This window comes from Eupeodes corollae, chromosome 1 (assembly GCF_945859685.1).
Source record: "Eupeodes corollae chromosome 1, idEupCoro1.1, whole genome shotgun sequence".
In the NCBI taxonomy this organism is placed as follows: Eukaryota; Metazoa; Arthropoda; class Insecta; order Diptera; family Syrphidae; genus Eupeodes; species Eupeodes corollae.
Genome location: NC_079147.1, coordinates 289378914 through 289396387, shown reverse-complemented (window position 1 = coordinate 289396387; position 17474 = coordinate 289378914). Strand labels below are relative to the sequence as shown.

The following is a 17474-nucleotide window of genomic DNA, read 5'->3' as shown; positions in this document are numbered from 1 at the left end:
ATATGAAATAAAATAAGATACAATAAAATAAAGTAAAATAATTTAAATTAAAAGTTAAAAAGCAAAATAAATTAATATGAAATAAAAATTCCCAATTAACTGAATGCAGTTAATTGTAGCTTTTTTTGTGTAAAAAGGTTGTGGAAGAAAAACATTTTTAGCACAACAATAAAAAACATACTTACATAGGAATAAAAATGGTGTATGTAGTGCTTAATCGACACTGTAAGGTTAGGTATAAAACAAGGATATTCCAAATTATTTTATTTTTATTAAATTAACGATGAAATTGATTGAAGCTTGTTAGCTGTGGAAATAAAAAGTTTTCAAACATTTTCTTTACTCAGATTTATAAAAATAATGAGTATGAGCGCTATAAATGAGAACCGGTATGATGAGTGTCTTATGGACGGAGATTTTAGATGCTCGACAGAGGACTTTACTTCTCAATTGCCTTCTAAGTCCAAAGAAGCAGCGATTTGCAAGAGTTATTCTTCGTTTGATTTCAGCGCTGTTGTCGTTGTCTGTGTAAATAGCGGTGCCTAGGTAGGCAAAGTCTTTAACTACCTCAAAGTTATATCTGTCCATGGTGACGTTTTTCTCAAGACGTGTTGGTCAAATTCCTTTTTGATGACAGCATATTCTTGGTCTTGCACTCATTGACCACTAAACCCATCTTCTTCGCTTCCATCGCAATGCTCAAAAACGCTCCACTGACATCACGTTTTGATCTTCCAATTATGAAAATATCATCCATCATCATTCTGTACAAAGAGGTCTTTTTTATCTTTTGATACTATTTATGCACCTCATTCCTGTTGTGACATCCCTCTATCTTCTCGATGTCGCGCTTCTCATGCTTTCTTTTTTCCATCTAAGAAGCCGGTGTTCCTCTCTCCTCTTCTGTGCAGCGCCATTTTGTATGCCGCTTGTTTCGCTTGCCGGCATTCGTCGTCAAACCAGGGGTTTCGTTGTTGTGGCCGTGTGAAACCTAGCACTTCAGAGGTGGCATCTCTGATGGCTACGAGGTAATGTTGCCACTGGTTTTCAAGGCTTAATGCAGGTAGCATGTGGAAATAAAAAGTTTTCAAACATTTTCTTTACTCAGATTTATAAAAATAATGAGTATGTGTTCTTAACTTAACACGGTGGTGATTCAATATATTCTGGAACGATCAAATACACGAGTTCGATAAAAATGCCGAAAGGTTTGTGTTTGCTTATATAATGCATGACATTTTGTATCTCTTGATATGACCACAATTTACAAAACTTGAGCTTAAACATTGGTGCCAGCAACGTATTTAAGCACCTTAGACAGTATTCATAGATTTTTTTTAAATTATGGATGACAATGACATTTTAAAAACAAATACGCCTCTCAAACGTGGTCGTAAAGTGTTTTGTATCAATCTTTTTTACCGTTATTTTTACAGGCTATGCCAGAGTGATATAGCCAGCGGTATTGTTGCCCTCACACAATTTTATAATAAGACTCATCATTTTACCTTTGACTTCGGCACTGTGAAGTATAGAGATTTGTTTGTTGGACGTACTACACGAATGTCGAATGTGAAATGCCCTACCACACTCTGTCTTTCACATTGTTTAAAACCGATGTACACCGACACTCTTATTTTCTACTCTATTTCTAATACAAACAATTTATCACAAATTTAGAACTGAACTGTATTCTTAAATGGAATTAGGGAGGCTAAATCTATTCAAAAGCTTTTTTAGACGTTTTATTTTCTATAAACAAAACTGGGAATTGAATTATTCAAAAAAATTATTAAATGTTTCCAAAAGTATTTTATATCGGATCACCAAATAACTAATTTTTTTTTGAAAACACTATAAAAACATCAAGTAAAGCTACGGCTGTGTTGGAGGTTGCGCCGGCCGCCGTCCAGTTAAAACCAAATGTTGCCAATATCCTCCTCTTCAATTTTTGTGAACAAAAATCCGTTCAACAGGCCCGATCACTTCTTGCTCATTTTGAAAAAAAAAATAGCCCAATTATGCCTATGGACCAAAATCCGCACCAAACATTGACTCGTTTTGGGTCTATCGGCTTTTGAATGTATGCGTGCAGTTTTCTGTGCCCTAAATGCGACAATTTCGCATGTTAACATTCTCGCCAAAATCAAAATGAGCTAAGTGTTACCATTTACGAAATAAGCACTAGCTGGATAAAAAAAATGCAAGATGGCGGACCCTATTTAAGATGAAATGCAAAATGTAGAGTTAATATATTTGTTTGTTTTGCCATACTTGAAGAAAACTTAATAATTAAGAAACTTAAGTTGCATTTTGTATAAGATTTTTTTTTTGCAAAACACTGACAATTACGAAATCAATGTATTTATTCTTTATCGTAGCCAAACTATATTCCTTAGGTAGTTTCATTTTCTGTTTCTATAATATTCGATTGAAATATTTTAATAAAAAAAATTCCTTTTATTTTTAGATTTATAAAAAAAACTGTCATATTATTTTTAATATTTAAAAAAAATTGTGTACGACACGTCATAATTATGTCAAATAAAATTAAAATGAAGTGGAAAGCGATATTCGATTTTTCGCAATATTTCGAAATTTTTTTTCAACGAAAAAAATGCAAGACTGGGTAACAGGAGCTTACTTATGTATCCAAAGAATTTGTTTATATTTTAAGATTTAAAAATGTATTTGCAAAAACGGTTTGTTATCACAAATTGTATTGTCATTTGATTTCTCATTATAGATACATATTTTTTTTTAATTAATTTTGTATACATACAATTTTATATATTTTTAGTTTAAAAATATTTCAAGTCTGCAGCTATTTTTCAGATTAAAATTGTATTAGGGCGCTTTTATTTTCAGTATAAAAAACATTAAAATACGACTTAAGCGAATCGGCTAAAAACCTTAACTTCAAAAAACAGGAAGACAGATAGACAGTCGGATAGAATCGGCGGACTCAATTTTTTGACTTATCTACGATCGAAATGTTTGATTAATCTCTCGCTTTCGAATAATTGTTTTACTAATGCAATAGTTGCTAAATGGTTCCTACATGCCGCAAGTAAAAAAACAACCACTAGTTTTTAGAAAGCATCTCCATATCGTCATGCACAGAACGAAAAAAGTCATCCTATTGACTATTTTGATAGTCAATATGACTATATGGTAGTTAATTTTCAGCCGATGTCTGCGATAATCAATAGAACAATTTTCGGTTGTCAATTTTGGGATCAGACATTTTTTTACAATTTGGTAGTCAATATGACAACTTTAGTAGTCAAGAAATTGGTTGAAGGAAATTGAATCTACGGTTGTCGTTTTGACTAATGTGGTATTCAAAACGACAACTGCGGTAGTCAACATGACAACTCCGATGCAATATGACAACTGCGGTAGTCAATATGATAATCGCAGTAGTCAATATGACAACTTAATAAAAGAAAAGGTTGGTTATGTGACCCACACTGATAACTTCAAATTCTGACTGTCGATTTGTCTTGCTTTAAAGTTTGTAGGTTTTCGTGTTGGGTTAAAAGTTATTAGCTAAAAAAATTTTAAATTACAAATAATATTTTTCCTGTCAGGAAATAGTTTAGTTTGAAAAACTAGTTTGTGTAATAGATAAAATTAATTTGAGAGATATCAAGAATCGAACATCAATTTTCACCAAATTTGCGTAGTATTTCTTGTAGATTTTTATAAAAATAATTGAAATAATTGAATATCGACGACAATATTTTCTGTGAAATAAAAACAGTTTGAAGACAATATTTTAAATTTTTGAAAAGCTATTTGAGTCGAAAGTAAATTTTTACAAAGTTTTAGTATTGTTTTTTTGTTAGGTCTTTATATTTTGTAAAACTGTCCATTAGATTTTTTTCAAAATTTTACTGAATGTGGACAACAATGTTTTTTAAAAGATAAAATTAGTTTAAAGCCAATATATCAAAGTTTTAAAAATGTATTTTAGCCAAAAATCAATTTTTACTAACTTTTATAATTTTTTTACTTGCGACATATAGGAACTACATATATGGCAAGTTTTGCATTCAAGCAAAATTTCGAACTCGAGATTTTAATCAAACATGATATTACGATGGTAGAGAAGTCGAAAAAAGTGGGTCCCGCGATTCTGTTCGGTTGATTTTGTCTGTTTGTCAACGCTCCTACAGCCTAAACCATTGGATCGATTGAGTTCAAACTTGGAAGTTAAGGTTTTGAGCAGATTCGCATTAGGCGTTTTTTTTCATTTTTTTTAAGATCAAAACTAACAGTGGACCCCATACAATTTTTTTGGAAAAAAACGATATTTCTAATTTTCTCAAAAACAAACCGATAGATTTTTTTTAGTTGTATCTAAAATTTCATTTTAAAACTTTGCTTCTTTTAATAAGAAAAACATATTTTTTTACTGTCCAGAAAAGGTACCACTCATAGAACCGTTATTTAGTTTCTAATTTTCTCAGCAACTTATGAACTGATTTTAATAATTTTTTTTGAATAAGCTCTTATATTGCCTTAACAATATTTGATTATCAAAAGTGCAATTTTTATTTTTTTGGATTTGTATCTCAAAAACGGTTCAACATTTTTTTACGAAACTCAAATATTGAGCGTATATTTACAATCACTAAGCATCTGCATACCAAAAATATTTTTAAAACAAAATTGAAAAATTTTGTACGTACAAAATTAATTTAAAAAAAACCGCTCAAAACGATTTAAACAAAAAATTAGAAATATTCATGGGTTTTTTTCATTTATAAAGCATTTAAATTTTTGAACACAAACTTATTTTTAAAATAAAATTTTGAATCTTAAAAAATTATTTTAACTGTCCATGAGCCTGAAAGAGCGCATCATTTTGACAAAATTTTAATTACATTCCTATCTTTTATCCATATGGTACATATTTATGTATTTTTTAACCAATAATTATTGTAAATACCAACGATGGCCGTCCGTGTAGCATCACTGTAGCGGATTAACAAATATGATATATTTAATCAACAATCTTTTTTCAAGAATCTATCAAGAAGTATTATCTTAGTACCTTTTAATATATAATTTTATATTATTCTATGTTATTATTCTTTACGAATAGAGTTGATTCACAAATATGTAAGAGAATTAATACTTGGTAGAAGTCTTAAGAAAAAGTATATGTGTTTTCTATTAGAATCACTTTTCCAACGTATGCATACACATTAGACCTGTATAGGTATTACGTACAACCTCTACAACTATTGCTTACGTGTCACTTCATAACTAAAATCTAAAACGCATAAGAGCCTGACTGTAAAAAACACATGAATAGCAATTTCTTGTACTTGTTCTTATGCTTGTTTCTTTTAAAATTTCACGAAAAAATAAACAACTGAACGTAATTATAATAACTCCATGTATGCGCTGAAAACTTAAAAAAAAGAGGATATGTGATTGGATTGTTGTAATTACTTTCTACCTACCAATAACATTCCTTCATTATCATCATAAGCATGGCTGAGCACACCAATGAACTATTCTTTATTCGTTTTAGACACCTTCCTAACTACACAACCAATAGCCAATCGCTTTTCAATTTAAACACACATGTTCTTCCTCTTTCTTATCTTCAGATAATTTAATTTCCATCCTGGTTCTTCTAATATTTAACTAAAATCAAGCTATCTAAAGGAAAAAGCTTCGAACGAACTAGTTGAATACACAAACAATTGTTTTCGTTAAGTATGCTTACAAGTATTTTTATTTTCGGGATGAGTTGTGTCTTGGGATGAATCGCGCTGTTTTGTTGACAAGTCAATTGGCATTTATATCTTTGAAGACAAACTTATTTAACAAGTATATTTTTAAGTCTTATATAGGTACTTTAAACAAACATTTTAAATACAGGAGCAAATTCGTGCGATCCAGTCGTGTGTTTTATTTGTTTAGGTTTTCATTTTTTGTACAAAATTGTCAATGCAGTTTTTTTTTTTTAATTTTTCAATGTAGTTGAAAGCCATAATCTCAAATTTTTGAAAAGATATTTAAGTCGAAAATACATTTTTACCAACTTTTGTTCAATTTTCTTTTAAGTTTTAATTTAAAAAAAACTGTCAATTTAATTTTTATCAAATATTTACTGAATGTTGACAACTATATTTTTTAAAAGATTAAAGTAGTTTTAATCCGTACCGTACCCGTGGCATGATGGTTAGTGCGTTGGACTGTCATGCTAGAGGTCTTGGGTTCGATCCCTGCCTATGCCATCTAAAATCTTTTCACGGGTACTGCCTCTTGCGAGGAATTGACAACTTCTCCAAGAGTAACTATTGTCATGAAAAAGTGCTTTCTCAAAATTAGCCGTTCGGAGTCGGCATATAAACTGTAGGTCCCCTCCATTCCTGACAACATTACTCGCACACAGGAATGGTTGAGAGTTGTAAGTCACTAGGCCTTGGTTCTCAATGGACTGTCGCGCCACCCAATTTATTTATTTTTATTTTAGTTTTAATCCAAAATCTTACAGTTTTGAAAACATATTTGAGTTAAAAATTAATTTTTACCAACTTTTATTTTGTTCATTCATTATTTAAAAAAAAACTGTCGATTTAATTTTTCTCAAAATTTTACCAGTAGTTAAACACTTTATTTTTCGTTGTAAAAAAATATTTTGGAGATAAATCATTTTGTATACGTAAAATTTTCGAGGTAACAAATTTTTTTCAGTTTTTTGATAAAAAAATGTTAATTGGATTTTTTTTCAAAAAATATACTTGTTTGTATCACGTTACAATATATTTAAAAAAAAATTAATTGAAGTCTCTAGCGCTCTTGGTTCGTAATATATTTGAGGTTAACCAAAATGTTTACCTTTTTTAAACTGATATGGGTAAAAAAAACACTTACGCAATTTTCATTAGAACCATTTCTGCGTCTTTCTGTTTTATTACCTGTATAACAAAATTCACTTATTACGATATCTCTTCTTGTTTTTGAGCTATGGACGACGTAAAAAACGTCACGAACTTCCTGACGTACGAACGTACACACGCACACACAGACATCTTTCTAAAAATCTTTTATTTCGACTGTAGGGACCTTGAAACGTCGAGAAACGTCAACATTTTCAATTCGACAAATCGGACCCATTACAATAACTTCCTATGGGAAGTAAAAAAATAAATACAAATTTTATTAAAAATAAAATAACTTTATTAAACTTTACAAACGTGAAATAAGGCCAATTCTTAAAATTTGGCCATATTTCGTTTGGCTTTATTTCACGGCACTAATTAAAAAATCATACAAAAAATATCACAATCTTTTACTAAGTTAAAAAAAACATCTTACGTATAATTTTATGTATTTTATTTGTTTTCGTAAATTTTAGAATTGATCAATTAGGCAATGGAAAAGTGGAAGGATCAGAAAGAGTTGCCAGGCACATCGATGGCTAGTGAGTATACAAATATTGTTGTATTAATAATAACTTGCCATATTCAAGACTTTTCCTTATTAAATTTTTAAATAATATAAATTGCATTAACTTAGAATTATTTTTGTCATGTTTCGTAATCCCAAAAACATAAAGAAGTACTCCGACATTTTTAACCTTGAAGTTTCATAACTAAATATTTGTTTCTAATTAAAATAATTTTTTAGTGGTGGTTATGGAGGCTATGGCGGCTATGGAGGATCTGGTCACCAGGGTTATGGTGGTGGACCTAGTCCACAAGGTTATAAGGTGGTAAAGACAAGTCATATGCATCATTATGGACCACCAGGCTATAACCCCCAACCACAACAACCTGAAAAGGGATTTCTGTACGTTAACTTTCGGACTCGTATTTTACAAGGGACAAAACTAAAGCAACTTGATTTATCTTTGATTGAAATGCTTTTAAAATATATATTTTTATTTTATTAGTAAATACCTCTTATAGCATATTCCAAAAATCAATTTTGTATAGCTTATCAATAAAATAATATTTGATAACATTTAACGTTTAATTAAATATCGAGTGATGAATATTTTGTATTTACCAAAATTGCTTTAGTTTTGACCAACATTGAAGGCTTACATTATTATTGTTGACTGATTGATTGATTGATTTTTTTCTTCATGCAGCACTAAAATTTCAAGTTGGTTAAAACCTAATAGAGGTTTCAATAGTATGATGACCATTGGCCACATACCACCAGCTGGATCCTGTCGTCAGCCACTGGCTCTGCCACAAAACGTACAATACGAATGTCGAGATACCAATTGTAAAATTTCCTGTCCAGCTAATTTCATTTTTCCCGACGGTTCAAATCATTTAAATGTGATTTGTATTTCTGGAAAATGGATTATTCGAGATTCACAAATAACTGATGATGTTATTCCACCTTGTACACGTAAGTTGAACATATTTTTTAAGAAACATATAGAAATGTTTTGTAAAAATATAATTTAAACAGCTGCTTGCATTCCACCATGTCAAAATAATGGGATATGTCTTGAGCCTGGTCTCTGTCAGTGTCCTGAGAATTTCTATGGAGCACTTTGCCAGAATCGCAGAATACAGTGTGCTTCGAAACCACCAATTCCGAATGGTTCTATGGTTTCATGCAGAAATAAGTAAGTTCAACAAAATTTTGGCAAGATTTAGTATTTATACTATTGTCCCTAACAGTGTTTGCAATATTAAATGCATGAAGGGCTATCAGTTCCCTGACGGCACTGGAATCACAAACCTCGAGTGTTTGGATGGTGAATGGAATCACCCAAAAACTGGACTTCCTAAAGCTCCAGATTGTGAACGTAAGTTCAGTTTCAGATGATCAACTTTCATAGAATTTTACAAAACATTCTTCTATAGCTATTTGTGAGCCTAAATGTGAAAATGGTGGCCAATGTATCTCAGTAAATATGTGTCAATGTCCACAGAACTTTAGAGGATCTCAATGTCAATACGGTAACAGGAAATAAGATTATTTTTTTTTTGAATTTTAGTTTAATTTTTTTGCTACTACAGATTTACAAGTTTGTAACATCACAAGAACAGGATTCAATGGGAATTATAAATGTTCCTTTGATACTCATGAAGCTTCATGTGCATTAACTTGCCCATCTGGCATTGCATTGAGTGGACCGAAAACCACAGCTTATAAATGTCAATACACTACTGGACAATTTTTACCACCAATTCCTATATGTTTATATCGTAAGTATCAACTTAAGACTTGATCATTCCCAACTTAATTTTAACTTTAAAGGCACTAATTAAGTAGTGTAAAAGAATGCAATCTTTAGTAAATGCATTCTTAAAGCGTTCCATTCAAAAATATTCAATTCATGGACTCCAATTTTGCAACTAACAATTATTTGACTTCGAGAAGATAACAAATTTTTTTTCTTAATAACTTTAGAGAAGTCAATTATAGAAAACTATTTAAGAATACGATCTCAACAGTTAATTTTAAGTTAAATCCATGAACACATTCATTTCAAAAATTTCAGTTTATCATTTTCAAAGATTACATTTTTTTAATCTTTCTTATTTTTGTACATTTATCTCTTTCTCCACATTAAGCTGAGGGCGTCAAAGTTGTCCCTACAAGTATGACGAAACAACACACTTCAATTAGTGTAGTTGACGTAAGTGACACAATTTTAACCACTGAGGACCGTCTTTAATTTTGAAAAACCTTGTTTCTCTTTCAGGACATATCATTTTCTTTGACTGATGTGTTGAACATTTATTCGTTGTACGTTGAATCCGATCAAAATATGTTCATTGACAGATCTCCAAAGCCAGCTCTTTGTGCCACTTGGGGAGGAGATAATTTGAAAACCTTCGATGGAGTTATTTTTAAGTAAGTTGTTGACATTAACTCCTACGATTAAAATACAATATTTTTCCAAATAGAGCTCCGCTTTCTTGTTCCCATACTTTGGTCTCGGATAAGATCGATGGTACCTTTGATATTATCCTGAAAGCTTGCCCTTACGGATCAGGCTATAATTGTCCACATGCCTTGAAAATCTTTTGGCAATCAGTTGAGTACACGTTCGAATATTCAAGTAAGTTTGATATTTCTGGAATGATGCGACTTCACAAGATTACAAATATTTTATCCGATAGATGGCACTGTAAAACTGTCCACTCCACAAAAAAGTCTCCCAATTCCGGTGCAAGTTAAGGGTATGAAAGTCTTGCCAGTGGCTCAACATCTTCGAATCGATTTGGATCAAATTGGAATGTCTCTGTTGTGGGATAAGGCTCAGTTTGTTCTCATGCAAGCAACACCTGGCCTCTGGAATCGTACTGGCGGCTTGTGTGGTTCGTTTGATGGAGACCATCGAAATGATTTCATCTCTAAAGAGGGTGCCCTCTTGAAAACCAGCAAGGCATTTACAGATTCTTGGAGGGCACAGGACGATTCGTCATTGTGCTTCATGGACAATAGTGGTGAAATAGACTTCTCTAATCAGTGTGACCAAAAAGACCAACTTAAAGCTATCGAAGTGTGTAAGGAGTTGCTTTTCAATGCTAAGTTGACAGAATGTGTTAAGGTAAATAAGTCGGTGATTGTCATTTCGGAATGCTAACGATGAGTTGGAACTTTTGTCCTTTTTTTAAAGCCATTTAACATGAAAGCCCTGATGCAATCCTGTGTACAAGATTACTGTAGTTGTCCCAACAAGGAACAACCTGAGTTGTGTAATTGTGATTCCATAGCCATGCTTGCCAAAGAATGTGAATTCAGAGGTATCAAGTTGGAACATGGTTGGAGGAACTTGCAAATTTGTCGTAAGTTAATTAGTCACTTTTGAAAATCATTATTTAGGTTCCTAAAACTGTGATTTCTTCAAAATTGATAGCAATTCAGTGCAGCTTTGGACGTATCTATCTACCCTGTGGTCCTAATGTTGAGCCGACTTGTGGATCAGATGTGATGCCAAACAAGGAGAAATGCAATGAGGGATGTTTCTGTCCTGAGGGAACTGTACAATATAAAGATTCCTGCATCTCCCCCGAACTCTGTCCCTGCACAATGAGAAATAAGGAATTCAAAGCTGGCAGCACCATCAAAAAAGACTGCAACACATGGTAAGAGAGAAAAAGAAAGACTTGAAATAATACAAAAATTAATTTTGTTTTTTTTCCGTAGCACCTGTCAAAATGGCGTCTGGACATGTACCGATGAGAACTGTGGAGCTCGTTGCTCCTCCATTGGAGATCCCCATTACACAACATTCGATGGAAAGAAGTTCGATTTCATGGGAAAATGCTCATACTACATGCTCAAGACTGAGAATGTGACTGTTGAAGCTGAGAATGTTCCTTGCAGTGGAGCCATTTCTGAATCACTTGACTATGCCCCGACAAACTCGGTTGATACCCCCTCCTGCACGAAGTCAGTGACAATTGTTTCCGATGTCAATGGAGTTAAGACAACAATCAAACTTGGTCAGAACCTTGTGACCCACGTCAATGATAAAGAAGTTTTGAAATTACCAAAAATTACCGGAAACAATCAGATTCTCATTCGTCAAGCTAGTTCAACATTCATTAAGGTCGATTTAGCTGATGGAATGTCAGTTTGGTGGGATGGTCAGACTCGTCTGTACATTGATGCTCCACCAAGCCTTCGTGATCAGACTTCTGGTCTTTGTGGAACCTTCAATTCTAAAACTCAGGATGATTTCTTGACACCTGAGGGTGATATCGAAACAGCTGTCGAGCCGTTTGCCAATAAATGGAGAACAAAGGATACTTGCGATGATGAACCCGAAGCTGAAATGGGGCCACATCCGTGTACGGCAAATCCTCAAATGCGAGAAGTCGCTGAAAAACATTGCGCCTGGTTAACTAATGATATCTTCCTCGACTGTCAATGGTCTGTGGAACCAGAGACTTACTATGAAAATTGTATTTACGATACATGTGCCTGTAAGGAGGATCCTTCCAAGTGTTTCTGTCCAATTGTGTCAGCGTACGCTGCTGAATGTGCCCGTCAAGGAATCAAGACCGGATGGAGATACACCGTCAAGGAATGTGGTAAGTAACCTAATTCGTTTTTAAAGTAACGAGAAAATCAAGTTGATTTCTTCCTAAATTTCAAGCTATTCAATGTCCTGTTGGGCAGATTTATGACGAATGTGGTGACAGCTGCGCCCGGAATTGTGACGATGTCGCTGGAAAAAGTTCTTGCCAAACAGAATGCATCGAGGGATGCCGTTGTCCAAAGGGTGAATATCTAAACGATAACAACGAATGTGTCCCTGCCAAAGATTGCCCATGTGTTTACGATGGAGCGACATTTAACACGGGATACAAGGAAACGCGCCCTGGAAGACAATTTTTGGAACTTTGGTAAGAATGATGATGACTTGATTTCAAATTAAGTAATTTACATATTTTTTAATCTCCCAGTACCTGTGAAGGAGGCGTCTGGAATTGTGACATAGCTGGACCGGGAGATGAAGAGAAATATCCCCCATCCTCTGCCAAAAAGCAGGAATGTGCCATCAAACCCAATGCTCAATTCTCCAAGTGTGTGCCAGCCGAACCGAAAACCTGCAAAAATATGGTTAACTATGTTGAAGATCTGGAGGACTGTTTACCCGGCTGTGCTTGCATGGAAGGTTTCGTCCTTGATGTCACAACCAAAGAGTGTTTAAAGGTCGAAGATTGCCCCTGCCACCATGGTGGAAAGAGCTATTCCGGCGGCGATAAGATGACTGAAGATTGTAATACTTGGTAAGATTGCATGAATTTTCAATTGATCCCTGTGGGATTCTGAAGGCTAAATGGTAATTTGATTTCAAAATCTTCCCTTCATTCAGCATCTGTCAATCTGGCAATTGGAATTGTACAACAAACGAATGCGAACGCACTTGCAGTGTTTGGGGTGATTCTCATTTCACAACTTTCGACAATCATGAATTCGATTTCCAAGGAGCCTGCGACTATATCCTATCGAAAGGCGTTGCTGCTAACGGTGATTCGTTCTCTATTACAATCCAAAATGTCCTTTGTGGCACTTTGGGAGTCACATGCTCGAAATCATTGCAAATTGCAATCGATGGCAGTATTAGAGATTCGATAACATTGTCAGCCGATTCCTCATACTTGGACGATCAAAGTAAAGCTCCAATCGATAGTAAGTGATGAATCTATCTTCCTTCTCACTCCCAAATATTCGAATCGTTTAATTCAAAATACCTACCTTATAATTCCTTATATACCTATATCAAAATCAACTCGCTTAACTCTCACCCACCAACCTCAATCAATATACAATTTTCAGAACTTCGTGAAGAACTTGGCAGCAAAGGACAATCCTATAACATCTATAAAGCCGGTCTATTCACTGTTATCGAAATAATTCCACTAAAACTTCAAATCAAATGGGACGAAGGTACTCGCGTGTATGTTAAGCTAGGCAAAGATTGGAAAGGCAAAGTAAATGGTCTATGTGGCAATTACAATGACAATGCCAACGATGACATGAAAACACCATCCCAAGGCCTCGAAACAAGTCCATTCCTATTTGGGCATTCGTGGAAAATGCAAGAATACTGTGTAGCTCCAATTCAACAAATCGACGCCTGCAAGGAGCATCCTCAAAGGGAGACATGGGCTGAACTTAAATGTGGTATTCTCAAGTCATCAATGTTTAAGGTACGTACCGTATATACCCTTGCTTGTTGTATGAATCGTTATATCGTTCACTTCACTTTGCATATTCATTTTGTGAAAGTGAAAATTCGATTGCAAATTACATTACCTTTACCGTTTTTCGTGCATTTGTGAAAAGCCCATCGCTATAATATTTTACCAACTCCTATCTATATCTATAGGAATGCCATTCTGAGGTTCCTGTCGAAAAGTATCTGAAACGTTGCATCTTCGATACGTGCGCTTGTGACCAGGGCGGTGATTGCGAATGTTTGTGTACGGCAATTGCTGCATATGCTCACTCGTGTTCGGCCAAGGGAATCAGCATTCGTTGGCGAACACAACACTTTTGTCGTAAGTATTTTCATGAAAATGTAGGGGAATTTCACAATTGAGAATTAAGATTGACGAAAAAGCTTTTAATCGATGACGTTTCCATCTTTAAGGGTCCACAGCCAGACTTAAAGCTCTTTTAATTTTCCAATCATAATGTTACAATTAATTTTGTGACTTTTTTTTAAGATTTGGTGAACTTGAAGTATGAAAAAAAAAATATTTTCAAAATTTCAAGTCAATTAGTTGAGAATTATATGAATTATGACTTCGTCCAACTAAAAAACTGCAGTTAGTTGAGTTGCCGACCAAGATTTTTAATTTTTCGAAAATTTCAACTTGATTTTCGAAAAGTTAAGAGTAATCCCGAAATTTCTACAAAGTTTTCAAAACCTATTTTTGTCTTTGTGAAATTCACCTGGACGCCTACACCACCGACCGAAACAGACAAACCTTTCACAATTTTCAAATGATTTCTAGTTTTCTAATTTCAATTCCTCTATTTCTATACTTCGTCTATCATCTCAAACCCTCCTCATATATGCACAATAAAAGCAATGCAATGTGACCCCCACTGTTCGGAGTACAAACCCTGTACGCCCGCTTGTGCAGTTGAAACTTGTGACAATTTTCTAGATCAAGGCATCACCGACCGCATGTGTTTGAATGAGAACTGCATTGAGGGTTGTCAAATTAAGCCTTGCGACGAGGGAATGATCTATTTGAATGACTCCTTCACCAAATGTGTTCCCAAGTCAGAATGCAAGCCGGTGTGCATGTTGATTGATGGCAAGACATACTACGAAGGTGATATAACGTCAGGCGATGACTGTCAAACGTGTCGCTGTACCAAAAAGAAGGAAGTTTGCAGTGGCGTTCCATGTGAGAAGCCATTGAATACGACCACAGCTAGGATTGAAGATAGTTCAACAGAGAATCCAATGGACACTCCACCAGAGACAAAATGCACTCCCGGCTGGACGAGATGGATAAATAGGGATCAGGACTCGAATAAGAAACATAAAAATATCAAATTGAACGATCAGGAGAAGCTTCCAAGGTTTGATCCATTCGAGATGATCTATGGAACTTGTGAGAAAGAGTTTATGAAGAAGATCGAATGTCGTGTTGTTGATTCACACGAAAAAGCTGAGCTTATGGACGAGAATGTGTACTGCACCATGGAAGAGGGCTTGGTGTGCAATGGAAACTGTCATGACTACGAGATCAGAGTGTTCTGTCAATGTCAACCAGAGGAAGTGACAACGACTGTACGACCCACTGAACCAACTGCTTCAGAAAATGCCTGCAATGCAACTGAAGGACAGTATAAGGAGTTCCCGGGTGATTGTCACAAATTCTTACAATGTGTCCCATCAGATAATTTTGGAAGCTATAAATACGTCGAAAAGACTTGTGGTCCATCGATGATGTTTAACCCGGTGTTCAACGTTTGTGATCATATTGGTAGTGTTGAAGCAATCAAACCGAATTGTGGAGTTCAATCGGTCTCAACTGAAGCACCGGCAGTTTGTCCCCCTGGAAAGGTTTGGTCAGAGTGTGCCAATCATTGTGAACACACTTGTCACTATTTCGGACTTGTAAGTATTGATCAACTATTTCCCCCAGCAATTTCTTTAACTTTGAAAATTCATCTAGAAACTCATCAAGCGTGGCCTATGCAATCCCGGAGACATTTGTGAACCTGGTTGTGTAGATGCATCGGAACCTTATTGTCCAGGTCTTAATAAAATGTGGCGTGATAAGGACACTTGTGTGGATATTGATGAATGTCCTTGCATGAGTAGTGATGAGAAATACGTGAAGGTAAGCTTAGAAGAAAAATTGATATTTCAAGGAATTTTCTAACGAATATTTCCAGCCTCATTCAGTTTACAAACAAAATGTATTCGGCCAAGATCAAACTTGTCAGTGTATTGACAACACATTCTTCTGCAAGGGTGATGTGATCTTTGAAATGACTGAAGAACCTACAGGTAAGATTATGAAACCCAACATAATTTAGGGAAGAAGACTTAATATGCGGCTTTCTTTTTAGTTATCACTCCAAACACTACTGAATCATTCACCGAAAAACTACCATTCATCACTCCGGTAACTTCAACACCTCCACTTAAATGCGAGCCAGAACTGTAGGTTATTTTCAAATTGATTATGGTCAATTTGTATAATTCCCTCTGTGTGTTTGTGTTTGTTTTTTTGATAGACTTATTCCAATGATAAATGGCGTCCAACCAATACCCGATTCATTTTTCAATGCTAGCAGTACATTAAGCTCGGGATATCTGCCACAATACAGTCGATTGCATTCAAAACCATCGGGTGATTCGAAAGGCTTTTGGTCGCCACTCATCAATGACCAAATGCAATACTTGCAAGTTGCATTCGACGAGCCGCAGAACCTATTCGGTGTCATCATGCAGGGTAGTCCAGTGTCAGATCAACATGTGACCTTATTCAAAGTATGTCTGTCTCTGATATATGAATGAGTATTTTTAACCATCAGACCATTTTATCCCCATATAGATATTATATAGCAGTGACGGTGAGGGATTCCACTACCTGGTCGATGAGACAGATAAACCACAATTGTTCAATGGGCCGATTGATTCGCGATCACCCGTAGAATCGCTCTTTAAAATACCAATCGAAGCAAAAATGGTGCGTATTTATCCTTTGAAATGGCATGGGGCGATTGCAATGAGGGTTGAGCTTTTGGGATGTGGAGAACGGCAAGAAAGGACTTCAACCACAGAAGCAACTATTGTAAGTTGACTTACAGCTTCTTTATGCTTTTCAAATTACGAATTTAAGGATTTTCAGACGACACCAGAGCCAACTCATTACATTTCGACAACTGAAACAGTGATTCATGAAGATTGTCGTGAATTGATGGGTGTTGAAAGTGGAACTATGCATCCAAGCCAAGTGAAGGCTAGTAGCGTTACACCATCGAAAGACAACAAAAAGATGCAATTATTGGATATGTTGAAATTATCGGCACCCACAAGTTGGAAGCCAGTTTTGAATACTCCAAGTGAATACATTGAAGTGAGTCTAATTTATTCTTTGAATATTTTCAAAAGGTGCTGATATTTGTGTGTTCCTTTTTCGTCAATCAAGTTCGACTTCCTGGAACCAAGAAACATCACTGGACTTATAACTAAAGGAGGTTCCGATGGTTGGGTTTCTGGCTATAAGGTTTTGTATTCAAACAATGGATTCGCTTGGAATAATATTCTAACAGCCAAAGGACAACCAAGAGTATTTATTGCTAATCATGACCGCGATACACCACAGAAGAATTTCTTTACGAATCAAATTCAAACGAAAATGATGAAAATCGTACCCTTGAAATGGAAGAAGAACATCAACATGCGAATTGAACCTCTCGGATGCTTTATACAATATCGTAAGTATTGATTTGTTTTTTTGGACTATCTTTCAAAATCTAAT

At 34.8% G+C, this 17474-nt stretch overlaps 1 protein-coding gene across 1 annotated transcript in view; it reads left to right on the top strand.

Annotated features, from left to right (window-relative positions):
• Positions 1-17474, top strand: part of LOC129939655 (hemocytin) — a 32586-nt gene that overhangs the window by 1808 nt on the left and 13304 nt on the right. Inside the window, exons 2-28 of the mRNA XM_056047754.1 lie at positions 7385-7450; positions 7657-7818; positions 8123-8391; positions 8455-8614; positions 8670-8797; positions 8856-8951; positions 9012-9200; positions 9570-9634; positions 9701-9852; positions 9906-10060; positions 10122-10552; positions 10622-10790; positions 10862-11090; positions 11152-12041; positions 12107-12356; positions 12417-12743; positions 12830-13146; positions 13294-13667; positions 13847-14018; positions 14553-15598; positions 15657-15824; positions 15880-15994; positions 16057-16150; positions 16225-16480; positions 16545-16784; positions 16842-17069; positions 17142-17430. Coding sequence (XP_055903729.1) covers positions 7385-7450; positions 7657-7818; positions 8123-8391; positions 8455-8614; positions 8670-8797; positions 8856-8951; positions 9012-9200; positions 9570-9634; positions 9701-9852; positions 9906-10060; positions 10122-10552; positions 10622-10790; positions 10862-11090; positions 11152-12041; positions 12107-12356; positions 12417-12743; positions 12830-13146; positions 13294-13667; positions 13847-14018; positions 14553-15598; positions 15657-15824; positions 15880-15994; positions 16057-16150; positions 16225-16480; positions 16545-16784; positions 16842-17069; positions 17142-17430 — 7037 coding nt within the window. The remainder of the gene's footprint in view (positions 1-7384; positions 7451-7656; positions 7819-8122; positions 8392-8454; positions 8615-8669; positions 8798-8855; positions 8952-9011; positions 9201-9569; positions 9635-9700; positions 9853-9905; positions 10061-10121; positions 10553-10621; positions 10791-10861; positions 11091-11151; positions 12042-12106; positions 12357-12416; positions 12744-12829; positions 13147-13293; positions 13668-13846; positions 14019-14552; positions 15599-15656; positions 15825-15879; positions 15995-16056; positions 16151-16224; positions 16481-16544; positions 16785-16841; positions 17070-17141; positions 17431-17474) is intronic.